We start from the raw sequence: 21,466 nt of genomic DNA, 5'->3' as shown, positions 1-21,466 counted from the left end.
CTCAGATACAGTACTTCTTCATACAAAGACCTCACTCAGCAGTGATCTGTTCTACCACAACTTGTAGGCATTGACCAATTATACCATATTGTACATACTGTTAGGTCCGGAAATTATTGGACACTGATACAAGTTTTGTTATTTCGGCTGTGTACCAAAATAAATTCAAGTTACAGTTAAATAATGAATATGGGCTTAAAGTGCAGACTATCAGCTTTAATTTGAGGGTATTCACATCCAAATTGGAGGAAGGGTTTAGGAATTACATCTCTTTAATATGTAGCCCCTCTTTTTCAAGGGACCAAAAGTAATTGGACAATTGACTCAAAAGCTGTTTAATGGACAGGTGTGGGCTATTCCTTCGTTATTTCATCATCAATTAAGCAGGTAAAAGGTCGGGAGTTGATTCGAGGTGTGGCATTCACATTTGGAAGCTGTTGCTGTGAACCCACAACAAGCGGTCAAAGGAACTCTCAATGCAAGTGAAACAGAGCATCTTTAGGCTGCAAAAAAAAAGAAAATCCATCAGAGAGATAGCAGGAACATTAGGAGTGGCCAAATCAACAGTTTGGTACATTCTGAGAAAAAAAAGAATGCACTGGTGAGCTCTGCAACACAAAAACGCCTGGACAGAAGGCCTGGACGGAAGACAACAGTGGTGGATGATCAAATGATCCTTTCCATGGTAAAGAAAAACCCCTTCACAACATCCAGCCAAGTAAAGAACACTCTCCATGAGCTAGGCATATCATTATCCAAGTCTACCATAAAGAGAAGACTTCACAAGAGCAAATACAGAGGGTTCACCACAAGGTGCAAACCATCCATAAGCCTCAAGAATAGAAAGGCCAGATTAGACTTTGCCAAACAATATCTAAAAAAGCCAGCACAGTTCTGGAACAGCTTTCTTTGGATAGATGAAACTAAGATCAACCTGTACCAGATGATGGGAAGAAAAAAGTATGGAGAAGGCTTGGAACGGCTCATGATCCGAAGCATACCACATCATCTGTAAAACACGGTGGAGGCAGTGTGATGGCATGGGCATACATGGCTTACATACATGGGTTGCATGGCTGGGTCACTAATGTTTATTGATGATGTGACAGAGGACAGAAGCAGCCGGATGAATTCTGAAGTGTATAAGGATATATTGTCTGCTCAGATTCAGCCAAATTCAGCGAGGTTGATTGGACGGCGCTTCACTTTACAGATGGACAATGACCCAAAACATACTGCGAAAGCAACCCAGGAGTTTTTTAAGGCAAAGTGGAATATTCTGCAATGGCCGAGTCAATCACCTGTTCTCAACCCGATCAAGCATGCATTTCACTTGCTGAAGACAAAACTTAAGGCAGAAAGACCCACAAACAAACAACTGAAGACAGCTGCAGTAAAGGCCTGGCAAAGCATCACAAAGGAGGAAACCCAGCGTTTGGTGATGTCCATGCGCTCCAGACGTCAAGCAGTCATTGCCTGCAAAGGATTCTCGACAAAGTATTAAAAAAAGAACATTTTATTTATGGATTGTGTTAATTTGTCCAATTACATTTGAGCCACTGAAATAAGGGAACTGTGTATGAAAATGTTTGCATACAATATTTTTGTTCAACCCCTTGTCTGCACTTCTATTGCATCTCGGTTGTTTCATTTCAAATCCATTGTGGTGGCGTGCAGAGCCAAAATGATGACAATTGTGTCAGTGTCGAATTATTTCTGGACCTAACTGTATGTACTATACGTATTGTGAATATGTACATATAGGTATTTTAGATTATTTTTTTTAATAATCTATTTGTCTCTTTCTACCTTAACCACATTGTTCACTGGGAAATATCAGAGACATCATGATGAACAATAATTTCCAATGGTTCTAACTTTTTACATATGTAAGAAAAGTTTTAGAACTAAATTCATATAACAGCATGTTTGGAACTTTGAAATTAACACAGAATTCTTTCCTCATGTATGTATGATTTTTGTACGGGTCAGTAACAAAAACACTATGTGTTGTGTATTATATGGAATTTGTCATAAGTGTATTGATGTAAAACCTTTGCCAAAGTCAGGTGTTAATCTGGAAAATGGAAGTGTTAATTTATTAAAACTTTGTATACAATGACTTATTATTTTATTTTGATACATGAAAAAATATTTTTAATTAGATTGTCAGTCATTCTTATAAATGAAGATGCCCACAAAAATATCAAAATGCATTTCTCTTTCCAAGCAAAGTTCAAGGAAACAAGGATAACTATCCCCAAGTAAATGTATTGAATCATCATGTTATGCATGTAGCAACATAATAGGATACTGAATGCATGACTATTAGTAGAACCTATTTCCTGTTGTGTGGACATTCAAAACACCAGAGAATTCACTAAATCAGAGGAGTGGATTTTCCTCCTTATCATTTTTGAGAAGACATATCTAATAGCAATAAAGCAGTTAGTTAGTACTTACCAATGAAAGACCACGGTTGGAAGATAGTTACGGGACTTACAGTACGTTCTGCAGTTCACATTCCCCGCTAAAAAAAAAGTTCTCCATTTACAAAGTGAATTAAAATTCATTTTGATATATATTTATGTCAGTGTGGTTAAGTTGGCGGAAGAAAACCAACCTCATGTTAAGTTTCCATGTTTGTGAGTGGAATGGTCCAGACATATGAAGTGAATGCTGCACACCTAGAAAAGTATATCAATGATACAATTTCCGGTGCTCCCGTGCTTGAACGAAAGCCTGTTGTCAGTCCTAGGTCAGTAGTATGAAGGAACACAGGGCCACTATGTCACTTGATAAAGACCACTAAGGTCGAAACGTTGTGTGGCTCAATAAATGAGTTTAGATATTCAAAATCCATTGTGCCCTGTGTTCCTTCTACTACTGTGAGTGGAATGGGACAGCTACTTTAAAGTGGTGTTTAAAACAGTTCTTTGCACTGCTGCCCCGTTTTATTTTATATATCACTTTATTAGAAGGAATTGGGTCTAAGACAATGTTCAATATATTGAAGCGGCATTTCCTCTTGCCCCTTTTTTTATTTTTATTAAATGCAATCGTTCCTTACATTTATGGCAATGCAATTATCTTAGTTGCCAATGGATCCATTGTGCGGCTTCCTAAATTGTTGCTATAATAACTTAAGGAAGCGTAATACACTTGAAATAATTAAAAAGGGCATAGAGGGGGGGGGGATAAAAATATGCAGTAAGTGTTATCTAATAATAATAAGCAAACACGTGTAGTTTTCTAAATAAATTGCTGCTGTAGGGGATAAGTGACCAAAAAAATCCAACTATAGAACTGGTACCCTGGTCTGCACATCTTCTCAATGAATTCCTAATGTATTATCTGAATGACACATACAAGCCTTCCTTCTTATTTACTGTATTATTATTATTTAAATGCAATGATGGATTAAGAGAAAGGTTACACAGTACCCTGGCATTAACAATCCCTTCTACTTTTTGTCCCCACCAGATACGACTTTGTGGAAGTGATTGATGGAGATAATGCTAACGGTCGCCCATTAGGAAAGTACTGTGGCAAGATTGCTCCATCCCCTCTCGTCTCTACTGGACCATCCCTGTTTATCAGATTTGTCTCTGACTATGAAACCCATGGAGCAGGATTTTCTATCCGCTATGAAGTCTTTAAAACAGGTTAGTAAAAGTGCTGATGGAATGCAGAACAATGTAGAAATACAGTGTTAATGTCATCACAGTGAATTATAATGCATTCTTCCTCTAATCTCTTTGTAACTGCAGTGAACTGGAATGCATTGATTTGCAATTTATTGCACGGTCTCCTCAAACTATATCTGCTATAATAAAGCCCTGGGATACATTCCTTTCTAGGTTGATAAATGTTGTATGATTTTTAGGTTTCTGGTATCACTCTCATATAAAATATATTTCTATACACTAATGTTTAACAATTCTAACACTGTCACGGCAATATTGCTATACATTATGCAGCTGGAAAAGATCATTTCAGTCATTTGACCTATGCTAAGGATGTATTCTACTACTCAAATAATGGACAATCCCTGTTATATCTCCCTTATAATAGCAAAAGCTAGGAAGATTTCCTGTTGTGGTAGTCTTGTTTCTCATTATTTCACACATTTTATAAGTTATGGTCAATTAAGAAGTGACACAAACCCTCCACCGCACAGTGTACAGTAAATAAAAATATCACGTGTGAGCACATTCACATGTCTTAGACAAGTCTTCAACCCTGCCTTTCCCCTTTATCTCTTTGCATACAGTGCTTCCACAGCAGCAAGGGATTCTGGGTAATGACATTGAAATGATCACACAGTGTCACCTTTTGCTTCATGTCTATTTTAACATGGACCCCTCCCTATAAGCTTGTGCTGCCTTATTGCACAGCTTTTCTGCACAGCCTGGGTTATAGAAGTGCATAACCAGCAACCCTACTCACAGACAGCTGTTTCAACCTTTTGGGTCTCAATCAGTGTGAGGCTGGTTATGCGGCTTTGCAACGTGAAGTTGGAATAGGTTTCAACCGCACATTATATAAGTTATCACGGGTAAAAAATAGTGACAAAATCTCTCCACCGTACAGTGTACAGCAAATACAAATATCCCTTGTGAGCACATTTATTATATCTCAAATGACAACAGAAAAATGTCTCCTATGTTTGGGAGGACTCATTTAAAGAAGAGAGTTAAAACTTGGACTCTTTGATCTTTTCCCCGCTCAATGGATAGAAAGAACTGAATATTTTCCCTTATGCTTACTCCACCAGTATGCAGGATCAGAGAGTCTGTTGTTGACGCAGATGTTGAATTCAACTTCGCATTGACAATGAAGCTCCTTTGGCGCCCATCATTTATGTTGCATCAGTATTGAAGTTGGTTATGGAGAGCAAATTATTATGGAAAAGTACTTCAACTATGATTTAAAATAACAATACTATAAAATGCATTACTGGTCATATTAGGAAAATGTAATACACACGTACACACACACACACACACACACACACACACACACACACACACACACACACACACACACACACACACACACACACAAATACACACACGGCACAATACAAGCCTTTTGCCACAATACATATATAGGTTTTTAGAACAAAGAGATTACTCTGCCTTTTACTTCTTTAAACCAATACAATATTACTTACTTCGGTTCAATGGTTATCTGCTGATATCTGTAGTGAAAATAAAATCAAGCGCTTACTGAAATTGTTAAAAAAAAAATAACTTTAACGACAGCTTTCTATAAAATTTGGGAACCATGGATAACCAAATAGACTGAGTCAAGCTCACCAAGGTATAACCAAGGAGAGAATGCAATACAGATAAGGAAGCGGGTGACATTCAGTACCTTCATAACAGTATGATCCGAAGAGGATCAGAAAGGGTCCCAATTTTATATAGCACTCAATGCCGGAGACAAATGAACTGGATAACAATGATCCTACAGGAAAAATACCTGTATAGGGAAATAATAGCCCTACAGAAAACAATAAGTCCAAAAATAATAAAGTTTTATTAGTTTAAATACTCGTTAAAAACACATATATATCATTCAAACCATTAAAAAAAAAACATACAGAAGTGGCTTATACAGTCAGTTGTATCTCAGAGAACTATCTATATAGATATGAACTCTACTGTTTGTTAACATCCATTTCAGTTATACTCTAATGTTTAACTGAGGCAGTACTGTAATCCTATAGAGAAATAAGGTATAATAAGCTGATGAGTATCAGACTGTGTCAGTTCAGGCTTGTTGCTATTTGGTAAAATACATTTTGACACAGATGGTAATCCCTGCAACAATATCAGCAATGCAATTTGTCTTTCAGTTCATTTGTCTCCGGCATTGAGTGCTATATGAAATTGGGACCCTTTCTGATCCTCTTCGGATCATACTGTTATGAATATATTATTCTGTCCCCTATAAGCACCTGCTTATGAGTTATGTATTTTATGTATATTAACGGATGAGCGGTCTCATCCCCTTTAAAGTTTGACATTCAGTACCTCTAAGAAGTCCGTCCAAAATGGATATCAGCGACCAGGGTAGACCCCACCACACCCCCCACTCTTTTTTCTTTCTCTCACCCCTCCCCCCCCCTCTTTTCTTGGCCTCTCCATTCTCGGTAGGTCACATGCCACTGGCAACAGGTTTTGCCATCTTTTCCCTCTAAAAAATACAAAAAAGTTTCTGTATTAGGCTACGTATATTGTCCCTTGTATGCACACTGTATATCTGCCTAATAAAAAAGTTTTGAAAAAAAATAACTTTAATATAATAAAAAATTACTTTATTCATGTGCAAGTTTTTTATGTTCATTATACATGTAGTTTTTAATTGTAGTCTTTCTTTAAAGGAACAAGGGCAGAGACAAATCGATCTAAATTGCAGATATAAATCCATGACTGATATACCAATGACGCATACAAGAGATAAGTTAACTGATTGTTAAAACTGATTTCTCGCGCGACAGGGCGGTCACGTGAGCGGTTCGCCCAGTGAGGGCAAACCAGCTCTGTGACGTCACTGGGAACGCCCCCAGGAACGCCCCCCCACGGCCCGAGTACTATGGCCAGAGAAAGCACCCGCTTTCCCTCAGCCTCCGCGTGCCTCCGCACGGCTGCAGTGTCTATGGACGCAGCCTTATGAGGATCATGGGAGGGTCCTTTCCTGGTCGAGCAGCAGTTTTTCATGCGGCCAGTATAATACCGGATTCTGGTTTTCTATGTATGATCTTCGATTTTAACAATTGTTTTTATTGATATATTATATTAATTTATTCATATATCTTTTAGAGGGAGCACCATAGTCGCTTTCCATATCTCTAATCTAACTCAGTCTTGGATAATGACAGACACACTGTGGCTTGATGTGAATTTAAACAAGTAATTTAACTTAACGTGTGGCTGGAAGTAACTGGAAAGTATCACCATGAAATTGCTGCAAGAAGACTGGGTTAAAATATAAGTGAGGGATACATCGTTACTTGTTCAAGTCCATATCAAGCCCCAGCAATCAGTTGACACATTCACATACATTTTCTATTATGTGTCAATCTTTAACACAAGGAGACACCCGTCTCAGCAGATATGTACCACCAATTTCCTGACATGTTTCAGATATACAAATGGCACTTGACAATGGGTAATCCAACGAATAACTCGAATTTTCACAAGGGTACCTTGTATTTCATTTTTAAAAGTTTCGGGTGCAATATAAGGTCAGTATCTGCTGATCGACGATCTCCTCCTGTTCCTAAGACTAAGCTGGTCATGCTGCTGGTCCAGGTAGTTTATACAAAGAAATATTCGGGAAATATATGTTTTTTGAACTTGTCTATTTTATGGGACAATTTTCAAAAGACTCTAAAACATGCTAGTTGTAGAAGGTCAGTATGCTAACATTGATTTTAGGTGACTTCTTGCCACACTGTCTATAATCACACAGTTTATCATGCCAGTACTAACAGCAACACTTTACTGCAGCACCTGTGTCAACACCACTCAAAAATAGTCACTCACCCTGGATACAACTACGAATTACTTTTCACGTTAACTCTGTCAAAAAGGCAGAGGTCACATCTGGCAGAGTTACGGAATCACTGCTGTAAGAACCTAAAACCTGTTTAGCCCTCTGTAGAATTTAAATCTCGCCCACTTCTGCAAAGGTTTTTCCAGTAATTTAACATTAAAAGGCTGTCAAACCTGAAGATTTAAAGATTTAAGATTCAGGGGCCTGTAATTATTTCTCTGGGGATATGTCAAGATTTTTACAACTTGCATTTTTACTGTTCCCACATGACTTAATATTTGTCACAAGTCTTCTATTTAAATTACTGTGTACAAATGGAAATGTACAATATACGTGACTTTGACTAGCATACTGGTTGAGATATATGAATACAAAATCCTTGTTGCTTGGGTAATTAGTTGGGAGGGGTAAAGATTTATAGGACAGAAAATCCTGGGATTTCCTTAATAGTGAAAATTACAATAAATGTTGACGTTTAAGCTTTTCCCCTCTGTATTATTCAGGTCCAGAATGTTCCCGAAACTTTACATCATCAAATGGAGTGATTAAATCTCCAGGCTTCCCTGAGAAATACCCCAATTCTTTGGAATGCACATACATTATTTTCGCACCAAAGATGTCAGAGATCATAATGGAATTTGAAAGCTTTGAACTAGAACCTGACTCCAATGCACCAGGCGGAGTGTTCTGCCGATATGACCGGTTGGAAATTTGGGATGGATTTCCTGGAGGTAAGTCATCAAAAAAGCAATAATGATTAATGAATCTCTTGAATTCTAAAGTCATGTCTATTTTAGATTCTTCATGGAAAAGGAAAGGGTCACGATGTTTCACCAATGGACACCAGATCTCAATTATTTTTAATCGTTTGTACATTTATAGAATTTTTTAATGGCTGCAAATATTTTGGTTAATTAACTGTAATACATTTTCAATCGAATGAGTGCTACATGGAACCTTTTTTCTGTCTACAACAGTCTTTACGATAATTATTTGTTCCATTCTCAGCCTATACACTATATATATATATATATCGATTTTATATACTGTATACCTGAGCAAGATCATTCTTTTTTTCTTTCTTTTTTCTACCAACAACGTACAAAGCATGTGCTGCTTTTAGCTTAGCAACCTTCGTAAGGTCTATAAGGATTTGTTTCGTTGAGTCAACACCGAGACATTTTAAAATCCCAGTATACATGTATTCGATTTGCATTAAAATGAAATAATGCAATGACTCAGGTATGTACAGTAACACTGTATCACAAATGTTGTATAGTTTAGGATATGATAAATGTTAACTTAAAAAAAGCACAATATACAGATGTAGCAGCTGTTATTGCACCTATTTATTAAGTAATAATTCCCAAAGAACTGGGCATCATTGGCCAGTAATCCCCTAATCTGAGGAGATTATGACATTATAGGCAAAATAATAGAAATAAGCCCCTACCCCCTCTGCTCAACTGCTCCCTGGCTCACTCCCGCTCTTCCAGGTGGGCGATGAACTCTCTTCCACCTGCTTCTCCTCCACTCATCAAGAACTCATTCCTGCCTGCTCTCCGCTCCTCCTCACCTGTTTCCCCACCCCCTTCCAAATGACCCAATGGACCTTTTTACCGTCCATCCCCTTCTCTTACTGCCTCCCTCTTACCAGCCTCCCGCACCAACGGATGGCCCATGGACCTCTGCCTTTCCAGCAGCAGCAAAATGAGTAATAAGATCCCTGCCTTCTGATTTGGTGTTAATGCCAACAATTCTGGGCAATAGTGACTAACCTGTCAGGAATTCTGACCAATCAGAGAGCAGGGATTTCAATAATGCCTAGTATTTCAAACCATAAAGCCTATAATGCAGAGTAGAGCATTAACTCTGGCACAATATTTAGCATACGTTTTAACAAAGCTCCATTTAGATCGATGCAACATGCAATATTTTCTTAACGCATGTAATATTTTTTGCCCTTTTTCTTAATTCCTAACGCATTGATAAGAGTAATAAAGGCGGGTACACCTGTATTCCACAGAATATACAATATGTTCCTCTTTTGTAAGGGGAGAGTTAAAGAATAATGGCCCAGATTTAGTAATTACGAAATTACAACATTTCTCATTAAAAATATATATTTTTTAAAAGACTAATACTTTAGGGTTGGAGAAGACTCACTCCTAAAAAAAAAAAAATCAGAGAGTTAAGATAAGTATCAAAAAGTCATAACTGAATATAGTTGTGCATGTGAACTTCCATGTAGTTGATTCATAAGATGAAAAGTTGGCAGTCTTTGTGAATTCTACAAGGAATAATGTGTAACCAACTGTTCTTCATTTGATTTGCAAGCTTTTTGCTCACAGCACAAGAAGTAACAAAAAGCATCTTTCATGCATACAGTTTTTACACTTTTGATTCAATTGACCACACTAGAGAACAATACTTTACTTCTGTTGCTTTGCTTTAGTTGGCATCTCAGTAGATCTTTTGTTCATAAACTTGAACATTTATATAGATGTTCGAAAGATAGGAATCTGGTTTCAATGACTGCTGAGCCAATTATTTCTTCGAAACGAAGGAGATTCTACGCTGACAAAGCAAGCTAGCAAGATTGCCTTGAGTATAGATGTTGGTAAATGTTGAGAATTGGTAGTTGGTTGAGAGTTTAAAGAATAGAATATACCTCCTTCATTTTATAGGAACAGGTCACAGTGAATGTTAAAAGTTTGTCACATAACATATCTTTTTTATCATTCGTCCTGATTTCAGTTTTTATCCCTTTAATGAATTACCATTCAGAATTCTAGATTGTTTTGTCTGGTTGTTCCCAAGCTGTGTGAGTACAGTCTGTCTGTGATATGCCATACATTGGTGCAATTAATTCCTACAGCAGCTGTCTCAGTAATACAGGGCACACACTCCTATTTAGTTTTATAATTAGTTTGTTTATTGCAATATTAAAATGAATTAGCATTTTTATTTATTGCATCTATAAAATCCTATTTAACTTTCTACAGTACATAGGTGTTGATAAACAAGTTTCAGATTTAGTCTGAGATCCGATCTTGGCCAACATTCTATTTAATATTCTATTTAAAGCAGAGTTGTTTAGGTTGTTAAATTATAACCCTTTTCCCTTCACATTTGTATGATGGACAAGCCATTCATCCGTTGCAACTGTCCACAGCATCTAAAGAGACTAGTCAGACTGCCCTTGCTGAGCAATTTATCAGTTTCAAGAACATTGCTCCCACTGAGCATAGAATCAGACCCTATATTCTAATGAGTTATTGGAATAATGAGAAAGCAAAGTGTTATTTAGCGGAAGCTAGAGTGGAAACTGAAGTGTGAGAAAGCTTCAACCTCGAATTGTAATATTAGAATGTGCAGGACAACGCTTAAAGCAGCTATCCACACTGCTCTTTATTCTTTTCCTTTTCTACCTTTATTTGATGTGGGGGTCCAACAGAAGCCAAACTGCGTTTTCTCCTGATCCCCAACATTCTTCATTTCTCCTGGTAGAATTAAAGAAAATGTCCGCCAGGCTTCCCAATGGAAGGTTGTGATGTCAACTGCGGTCGTGGGTTTTTATTGGCCTTTCACGTAAAGGTTTCTCACCGTATGATTTGCAACAGGGATATTGTATCTGATTCCAGTGACTTGGCTTTTTCCCCGCGATACATTCTGCACCGCATGCGCGGAATAGAATCAATAATCGATCTGTTGCTTCGCACTCTTTTGAGGGCGCATTTATTCTCGGCTCTCCAAATATTCTTCCGGCTGCTGCACACTCTGTGGTAGAATAACAGTTTCAATTACAGCATACCTGCGGCTTTATTTTCGTAGCATTTATAGGTAGTTAATTAACTACAATGGCTTTCCCTTGAAATCTCAGCATCCATTATTCATGAGTTCCGATGCACAGATTTGCATATAACCTTAAGGGTCTGATTTTAAAATATTAACTTTGGTATTAAGATTGAAAAGAAAAAAAAATAATTAGAATAAGTACAACCTGTGCTAAGACCCACCCGTCATTTACCAGCAAACAGCGTTTGAGGTCAGGCGCAGGGCAGATGTGCACAGGTGTCTGGCTACCTCATTTAAATAATAATCCCTTCTCCGAGTCTCACAAGGTATTTTTTTACACCGCAGCTGTAGGTCTTTTCCTGCAGCAATCTGATTAAAGTTTCACACCTCACTCTGAAGTCAGACTACATGATTCCTTTGTTACTTATACAACATGCCGTGTGAAACAAGTAGCCATTGTTATGCAAGCTAAACCTATTGTGGATTTTTTCATCCCTGGATATCATATGAATATTATATTGTTTATATTTTGACCATAGTCTGTACTTTTGCAAAAGAACAGAGAAAGTATCTATTCCATGTAATACATAATAATAGTGAAATACATTGATTAGTAGAGACGTGAGAACATATCCAATGCAGTTGTGACATTTTTTTTTTCTGGCAAAATGTTTTGCCGAACTTTAAAATGCGAAACATTTCACAAAAATCACATACATATCCAGAAAGAATCCACCATGAATTCCCGCTTTCGCCTATCCCTTTTATGTCTAGACCCTGAAACAGGGCTTTTGCAGGAGAGAGACAGAGCGTAAAAGCCCTATTTCAGGGTCTGGTATATCTTCTTACAAAGACTTGGCAAATCGCTTGCGAACTCTGACAGAGACGTGATTTTCTTGCAAGTTAAAAAGGGAACTTTTGTCCGGTTAACGACCTCGTGAAAGTTTTGCACATCTCTATTCATTAGATATCACATGTATTCAGCATAGCGTAGGCCCTTTATAACAGAGGGCACTATTTAACCTATTTATGATCGGCTTTATCAATGTATATGATATTATGTAATATAAATGTTGCACAATAAATGCGGTTTATGAGTCTTTTAAGAGAAAACCAATAGTACATTACAAGAACAGTTCGAGAGAAATAGTTCACTGTCCATAAAAGTATCACATCTTTCTCTTATCTTGCCGATGGCTCTTCCGCCCTGGAGGATTGCGTGACTGATATTAAGACTGAAAAGTAATTTAAAGGAGTTTGCATACCATTGCCTTGGCAAGACATCAGCACGTAAGTCAATAAAATAAACACGCTTCTGAATGAAGGAATAAAAAGCAGTGTCTTGCAATAGATGTTAATGTCATTGCAAATTAAACACACCATTAATCTCTTTTATCTCAACTTACTCCGCCGCTTGTCTAAAGCTTTGATGTCATTAAAGTCTTTTAGACAGAAAGTAACTTGTATATAAATGGTGGAAGTAAGATTAGCACAGTCCTACAAATTGAGATAGAGAACCTTGCAGGAATACTGTATATAAAAACATGTGAAAGATTGTATACATTCATACTTTATTCGCATGCAAAAGATTTTAGAATGCCGTTATTAAGTAAATACTCCCGCAATTGAAATAATTACTTGCTTAATGCATTCATTTCTAGGGAGTAACTCATTCTTCCTTCGGTAACTACACCTTTCTCTCCCTTTTCATACTGTACATAGAAATAAACTAATGGTGGCTTTAAATGACATATTACTGAGCTATTTACATACTGATTCTCCATTTGTTGATCGATCTACACAATATGTTAATGGCTTCTGTGAGCGTGGGGGGACATTCTGTTTGTTTTGCCTCTCGTGGAAGATAGTGTTTTATGCAAGAACCCTAATTATAAGGCCTCCTTTGGGAAAAGATTTGCCAGCTTGAGAAGAAGGGTAGGTTAATATGAAAGTCCTTGCTGTGGATTATAACAGCAAGGTCACCAGCTAAAGAGACTATGCAGATTAAGTTGATACATTCAATACAATTTAAAGGAGCATTTCCCTCTGCCTATTTTTTAAATTCGACCCATGTATTATTATTATTTTTTACTTGAGTGGGAAACAAGGGGTCATCAGAGCTGAGACACACTATTTTCTGGTTTCCAAGATACATATCTGGAAAGGTGCAGCTGGAACCATGCCCTCCAGTGGAAACAAAATGGCAGTTGAAATTTCCTGCGTTACATGGGCCAATAGGAAGCTGCAACATCATCCGTGTCAGCCTTCCATTGTCCTGGGTGACGCAGGGGATTTAAATATGCAGAAGTACCGGTAGCAAATTTCTCGCAAAGTATCTCGGGAACCAGAGGGTCCCCCGAGCTGGAGTTAACGCTGTCGTTATTCCCAAACATGTAATTAAAAAATGGAGGGGGCAGGGTGTGGACTGCTGCTTTAAACGATGGTACTTTGGCCTGTGTTTATATCAAAGGTATATCTTTGTAGCAATATCTAAATATATTTACCAAGGCTGCATCAAAATCTTTGTTAAAATGGGGTCGAATCTTAGTCTACTGACCGCAAAACTAGCTGAAAAGCAGCTGAAAAAACACAGCACCAGATTTAGCAAGGAAAAGCAATCCCACTGGAAGCAATGAATCTTGGTGCATGTTTTTGTACTGGTTATGCTCAGTTTTGCAGCTGGAACACTTTGATAAATAAACCCCATAGACGTAAGATGTCAATGTTGTTATTTGCATCTGTTTTGTTCCACAACAGTCTTGATACATCGATTTTATTGTCTAGCACATTATCATTGACGGAGCCACTGATTGAGCCCCCTGTGCTGCTGCGGGGATATCCTTAAAACCTGACCTGCTGGCGGTCCTTGAGGACTGGAGTTGGCCACTCCTGGTCTTGCAAAATTACTCACAGTCACAATATTGCTGAGCCTACCTGGTAAAAAAAAAAACTCATTCAGAAAGCTTTAATAGGATAACTGAGCTGTGGTGGGACATAAATATCATGCACAGAGGGCCAGTCTGAACAGCACTTTACTAGACACAATGACATAATCAAAAAAGAACAGGAGATTCACCTGGGCTCATGTCCAGATTTAACCGACCTCAGAAACCCTCAGGTGTGTTTGAAACTTCTGATACAAGAAGAGCTAACAGAGACAAACCTACAGGAGCAAAGGGAAAAATGCATTTGTGGAGGACCAAGTAACAATATAGAGTCATTTACATGTAGAACACGATGGTAATGTTTTGATTTAGTCTTCAAAGGAGAAAGACATTTTTTAGAATTGCAACAGTTTTAATCAGAACGAAATAAATAAAGCGTACATAACGACCCTTCCACCTCACAGTTTAGTCTGCGAACAAACCATCACCCTAATAGATGCCTCAATTGTACATGTATATTGATTTGTAAGAAACGCCAGTCTGTACTGGCTTTTTGTAGACCTGACATGCTATGGACATTCTCCATTGGGGCCCTTAGACATACCAAGAAGACAAAAGGTCACATAAATATATGTATGTAATTAGCGTAGGAGAGATAAGCCAAGTTTAATAACTTCCTCTCATCCACTGTTGACTAGACATTTGGGCAGCAGTTGTTAATTATAAGCATTAATAATACATATACTGGAGATATAAGTGGATGATTTGTTTGCTGTGGTTCAAGGATTTCATATGTATAGCACAATGAGGAAATATGTTATTTCTAGTGAACATGTAATAATAGAAGCATTACTGGAGGGCAGGAGAAAACAGACTTCTCTTCTACTACATGTGTTAATTACTAGGCAGATACCATAGTGAAATATGTATAAATTTTGAAATAAACATACTTGTATCATGGTTATGTTTTATATGTAAAATATTGATTAATAATGTCTACTCTATCCAAGTTCTCTCAAATCAATATTGCATTAGCTAGCCTGGGTATGCCGTGTAAAGAAATTCAATACTTCTTTGTATGATATTCTCAAAGCCTCTGACTTCTGGCTCCTGAGTGTATAATACTCACAAAGAGCAAAACACTGGGATGTCCAGGGGCAAAATTCAAACTAACTAAATGCAGACATCCCAAATAGGTCCTTAAAAATTATGAGCCAGTGAGTCATAAAAAGACTCTTCAGCCATGACTCCAATTTAAACAAAGTTCCTCTGTTTGCAAATTCAATGACCAAGTTGTTTCTGTGGCTCAAAAGTTACCTGAGTTCAAAGGGCGCCCTGTATTATCAGTGTGGATTTAACCCAATTTTTATCAGTGTGTCACAGTGTTTATCTGCTAGCACTGCAAAACATTTCCTATTTATTAAGAATTCGGAGAGCTTTCCTTTCAATTATCCTAATATTATGGTACTTGCCTAAAATCAGCATTGCAATTAACTTTTCACAATAATGTATTTTAACGATAAAAACGGTGAAGAGTCTTAAGATCATCTATATCTAAAAATCAATCTGTTTACAGCCTCTACATCAGGGGTTCTTAACCTTTTGTACCTTAATCACCCCTATGGGACTAACAGGGTCCCCAATCACCCCATACTAATCATTTTATATATGATGTACCAGTGCCATTTCAATATTTTGATTTTATATGCCAGCAAAAGGAATAAGGACATACTCGACATAAGTACAATGCAAAAATGCCAGTAGTTAGATAAAAATGTCATCAAATGCTACAAAAACTGAACAAGAAGAAACCTCAAATTGTTAACAAAAAATAAATAAACGGCACCAAAAATCAGCTCGAGTGAAACGTTTAGTATGGGGCCCTCTCTTTTTAGTGAGTACGTGTGCCAACAGAAAATAATTCCCACCCATTTATGTGCCTGGGATAAAGAAGCTTTCACACGATGTATCAGCCACATGTTATTTTAACAGAATAAAAGTAATACAATGTTACAAGAATGGAAACAAATGTTTGATGTCTCCAATTTAGATCATTTTTAATATAAAAAAATAATAATTACATCTTCAACAAACCCCAGCACCTTCTCAATCACTCCCTGAACCCCCTATAATCACCACCTGGTTAAAACCCCTTGCTCTACATGGTGGCTCAATTCAGGCCCCATTGAAATTTGTTAACATCACACTAATGTGTCTTGACTTCAAACTTGTAGCCTTCTACTTTATTTATGTGTTGACATTTCAGTAGTTCTCCATCTACAGTATGTTAGGATTAAAGACACAAAACCTGAACGTATACATAATCCCAATTACCCACAAATTCCTATCGTTTGCCTGGCAACCAGGAGCGCTGAGGTTCTTATGAGCACACACCAATATTTCACAGATAATTTGGGTAATGTAAATGTCTGTTTTACATATCTTCTGTAATCCTAGTGAATAGAATATATAACGGGATGCATTTTAAAACAATACATCTCTCTGCATGTGTAATTCCTGCTATAAACATTTGAAATAGATATATAACCAGAAGATTGTTTCAAGCCTTTCTCTGGTTGAGAAGAAGCAGGTCATTGGAATTATTTCCGGGTGCAATCTGCACCTTCCAAGCCCTGTTTCTAATAACACATGAAGAATACTGATGCACCCAGGTAGTCCCATGTAAATAGTAACTTAACTCAGTGTGGCAGGGAAAACGGTGCTGTGGATGCAGGACAATGATCTCAGAAGTAATGCAAAGCATTTTCATTAGGACCAGCACCATGTCGGTCTATTGCTGTGTCTTTGCTAGATTATCTAAATAACTTACTGTTAGGAGATATACTGTATTTATGTATTGTTCCATTAAAGCAACCATTGGAGATGGATACAAATGTTTGTGTATCCAATCTGATACATATTAAATGTTCAGATCGACTTTCCCATTCCACAAGGTACAAGTGCAAGGGTAGCCAACTCCAGTCCTCAAGACCTACCAACAGGTCAGGTTTTCACAATATCCCTGCTTCAGCACAGGTGGTGCAATCTTCTACTGAGCAATTGATTGAACCACCTGTGCTGACGCAGGGATATCCTGAAACCTTTTGGTGGCCCTTAAGTACTGAAGTTGTCCAGCCCCTGACCTAACAGGTTGTGTTGAATATTCTGTGATGTTTGTTATTCTGGTTTTGCTGTTACACCCTCAGGCCTTAATGTGAAATACTATTAAACAAATCTTAAACTATGACGAATACATTCAAAATGAAGAGACAATGTGATGCATAGTATACTATTTTGCTACAATACAATATATCTTGTTAAGTCGGTGGCATTATTAGCATCAGTGCTTTCTTGCGGCTCCCTTTGAGTTACAATGCATAATAAAAGCAAATTATACTAGTTTTCCCTGGAACAGGTATTTCAGTTCTTTGCCTAATTCCTGCTACTGTATGTCACAGAAATCTGCCACTTAGAGCATTTATTATAATTGGCTTATTACACACATATACATATACATATATATATATACATACATACATATATACATACACACATATATATATACTGTATATATATATATATATATATATATATATACATATATATACATTGATCCATTCTAGATTAATATCTGAGTGTACGTGAAACATTGCTGTTAACCCTGTTAACCATTGGTTGCAAAGCAATGCTCTACAGCCCCTTCACAGTTGAATTAAACTATTTTGGCCAAGTATCTTTGTTCATTTATGCAGTAGTGTAATTCAAGAGTTATTTTTGTATTTCCTATGTGTTAGTAAAATACTTAATGAAGTAGTATACATCATTCTATCTTCTCTTTCTTAGTTGGTCCTCACATTGGACGCTACTGCGGACAGAACACACCAGGACGTATACGCTCTTCTACTGGCATCCTGTCAATGATCTTTCACACAGACAGTGCAATAGCAAAGGAGGGATTCTCTGCCAACTACACTGTCTTACAGAGCAATGTTGGAGAAGGTGAGTGCTGCATCATGAATACTGTGCACTCGTTACGTATTCCAGTACACGGCGAGTCCCATGAAACATTAAAGAAACTTCTAAATAAATCAGATCTCCTCCAGAACAAGAGACTTTTGGCGGTACAGAACAGCAAGAAAAGGCCTTTTATCTCAAACTAGGCAATGCAAAGTAGGATGTTAACTGAATTGACATGTACAGTATAAGCACCAAGAACAGTGCAGATCTGTTCAGCATAAAGCAAATCTGCTTAAAAACAGTTTAAATGCCTTTATACTGGTGCTGAGGAGCATTTAACAATTAAATTAATTGTGAATTATATAGCAGTTAAAAAAAACTTCATTGGTATGTAAGACATTTCAACAGTTACAATTTCCAATGAACAGATGTTATATTTGGTGTCTATAAACACTGTGGTGCAATTCTGTTGCAGTTTCATACTATCTAACCGAGTGGTTTTCAACCATTTTTTGGTTAAGGAACCCTATAATTATATTGTAAAATTCTGCAGAACCTCAACGCGTCTGAGATCAGATGCATTGTAAGGATCCCCAACCCTCTCTAATAGCACGTCTGAGATCAGATGCAATGCAAGAAACCCTAACCCTCTCTAATAGTGTATCTGAGATCAGATGCATTGTAAAGAACCCCAACCCACTCTAATAGTGTGTCTGAGATCAGATGCATTGTAAAGAACCCCAACCCTCTCTAATAGTGTGTCTGAGATCAGATGCATTGTAAGGAATTCTACAGAACCTCAACCCTCTCTAATAGCGCATCTGAGATCAGATGCAATGTAAGGAACCCCAACCCTCTCTAATAGTGTGTCTGAGATCAGATGCATTGTAAGGAACCCCAACCCTCTCTAATAGCAGAGATTGATAGCCGAGATCAGATGCATTGTAAATTCTTCTATATTTGGTACAATGTTGAAATGACCCGATAATTTTACAGACCCATGTAGGGATGCCTGGAAACCCTAGGAACTCTGGTTGAAATCGAACCATTTCACTGTCAGGGAAGAGCAATGCATCGCTGACCTCTCTGACAGAGAATGGGGTTAGTGGTGATAATAATAATGGTGACATCACATTTTGTATTTCTATACATAGTTTTGTGTTCAGTTTTCCAATTGTGTTAACAACACTGACACTGTAACTATTTCCCTTTCAGATTTTCAGTGCAAGGAACCCCTTGGTATGGAATCAGGAGAAATTCATTCAGACCAAATCTCAGTGTCCTCCCAATACAGCACTAACTGGTCTGCAGAGAGATCTCGATTGAATTATGCTGAGAATGGATGGACTCCAGGAGAAGACACCATGAAAGAATGGATACAGGTAATTAGTGGAATGTGCAGCAACAGCATTCAGTGACATTGTTAGTAGGTACTGTAATAAGATCCTTTAGTAAATGCTTGGTGCTTTGCCTTTTAGCACACGGCCCGTATACTTTTGAATGCGTAATGTCTTTTTCTGGTGCAAGAAAGTATTTTATGGAGCAGTACTTGTCGTGTTCACTGGATTAGGCTTAAAATATTAGTCTCACATATATGTATAAATATAACTAATTGTGTAAGGTATTTTCTTAATGCTAATATATTTGGTGCAGCAACACTGATTAGTGGCACTTTTAGTTTAATCAATTGTTATGTCACATCATGGATTAGATTTTCCTGAAATTTTATATACCATTTTTTTTATGCCATTCACTTATAGGCAATCTACTTTGTTTCGCTTCTTAACAGTAAACACTGTATTCAATATGTTCAGAAATATATCGTATTATCCAACACACCATTCAGTAAAGTCAATAATCTTATTTATTTCCTTTTGGCCAGATCATGTATTAAAACAAAGTAGGTAAAGTATTCAATATACATTGTGCTAGCATCTGTTCTAAGCATTTGAAATGTCCGGTCTTTGGTGATCATACAACAGATATATTTTTAGAACAGGAAGTTATAAGAAACGCTTACGCTTGACCTAGTTTTGCAGTACTTCCAGAGATTATTATATGCAGTGAATGTATTCTAAATACAGGGTAGCTCATGCTGACAATATGCAATATGCAATACTGTATGCTAGTTCAATGACAACAAGAATATTTGCATACTGTATTATATAATATATCCACAAAACAGAGGGGGCCGAAGAGATGTTGTATTGAAAAATCTAATTTAGTTGCTCTCTGCTGTGACAGTATTATATCAGTATCTTAAGAAACAGTCATTATGGATAATAGATTCATGCAGGGCACTCAATATTATTGACAGACTTCCATAGAAGATCAATTCTTGCGACTCGCCAATTAAAATTGTAATGATGAAAGACGGGCCCAATACTTTTAAAAATACATTACTTTTATTTAATATCTTTTAAAAGCACGTATGGAGGGAGAGCATAATAAATTGGAAGGATGTTTTAAAAGTAGTTTTAACCTCTGACTGTCAGAGGTGCATAACTATTACATTTCATAATACTACACTTGCATACAACACTTATTATTTCCGTCGACAGAAAGCACACTGTCTTGATATTGTGATACTTGGTAGCACTACTGTACCTGCCCTTTGTCTGCAGACCTGTTTCTTTTTATATTTAAGAAGCATAGAAGTTACATTTCGTTCTAATACATTTAGCCTCTCACTCACCCCCTGACACATTTAATAGGTAAACAGCTTGACCTCTGAACTGCTGGAGCTTCCACTGGGAGGAAATGTCACGTTACAGAAAAATGTTTTCAGCTTCCTGAAATAGACAGCTTCAGAACAGACCTCAAGATATCTCTGGTCTGTGTATGTCTGTATGTACAATATGTCACTGTCCATATCCTGATACACACACACAAAAAAAAAACATCTCAAACAATAAGGAACCAGGCAGGATTTCGATAAATATAACCAATGACGTTTTGGTCATGTAATTTGAACAAATTGGAAAAATGAAAGAGACAGTGTACTTACTTTTGCAGTCTGTGTTAGCGGCTATGCCTGCATATAGCACATTGGTTGTGTTCTTTTTCCCATGCAGCTTATGATATCTTAATGAAAGTGCATTTTGTGAAACTACATTTTATCAAGTGCCCATTAATAATACGAATGCATAAAAATTTAACACAGATATCCAACTTGTTCTACATCTGAAATGACAGCTAAGTAGGTAGTTAGGAGGTTCAGGAATCAAGACTGACATTTGACCATATATATTTTCCGAAAG

The 21,466-nt window shown here is 37.2% G+C and overlaps 1 protein-coding gene across 1 annotated transcript in view; it reads left to right on the top strand.

The window, feature by feature from the left end:
- Positions 1-21,466, top strand: part of NRP1 (neuropilin 1) — a 129,532-nt gene that overhangs the window by 44,434 nt on the left and 63,632 nt on the right. Inside the window, 4 exon segments of the mRNA XM_075587736.1 lie at positions 3,484-3,665; positions 8,070-8,297; positions 18,093-18,248; positions 19,422-19,588. Of these exon segments, the coding sequence (XP_075443851.1) occupies positions 3,484-3,665; positions 8,070-8,297; positions 18,093-18,248; positions 19,422-19,588 (733 nt within the window).

The sequence above is a fragment of the Ascaphus truei genome, chromosome 2 (assembly GCF_040206685.1).
Source record: "Ascaphus truei isolate aAscTru1 chromosome 2, aAscTru1.hap1, whole genome shotgun sequence".
Classification (NCBI taxonomy): domain Eukaryota; kingdom Metazoa; phylum Chordata; class Amphibia; order Anura; family Ascaphidae; genus Ascaphus; species Ascaphus truei.
This window is presented reverse-complemented; position numbering and strand designations above follow the sequence as displayed.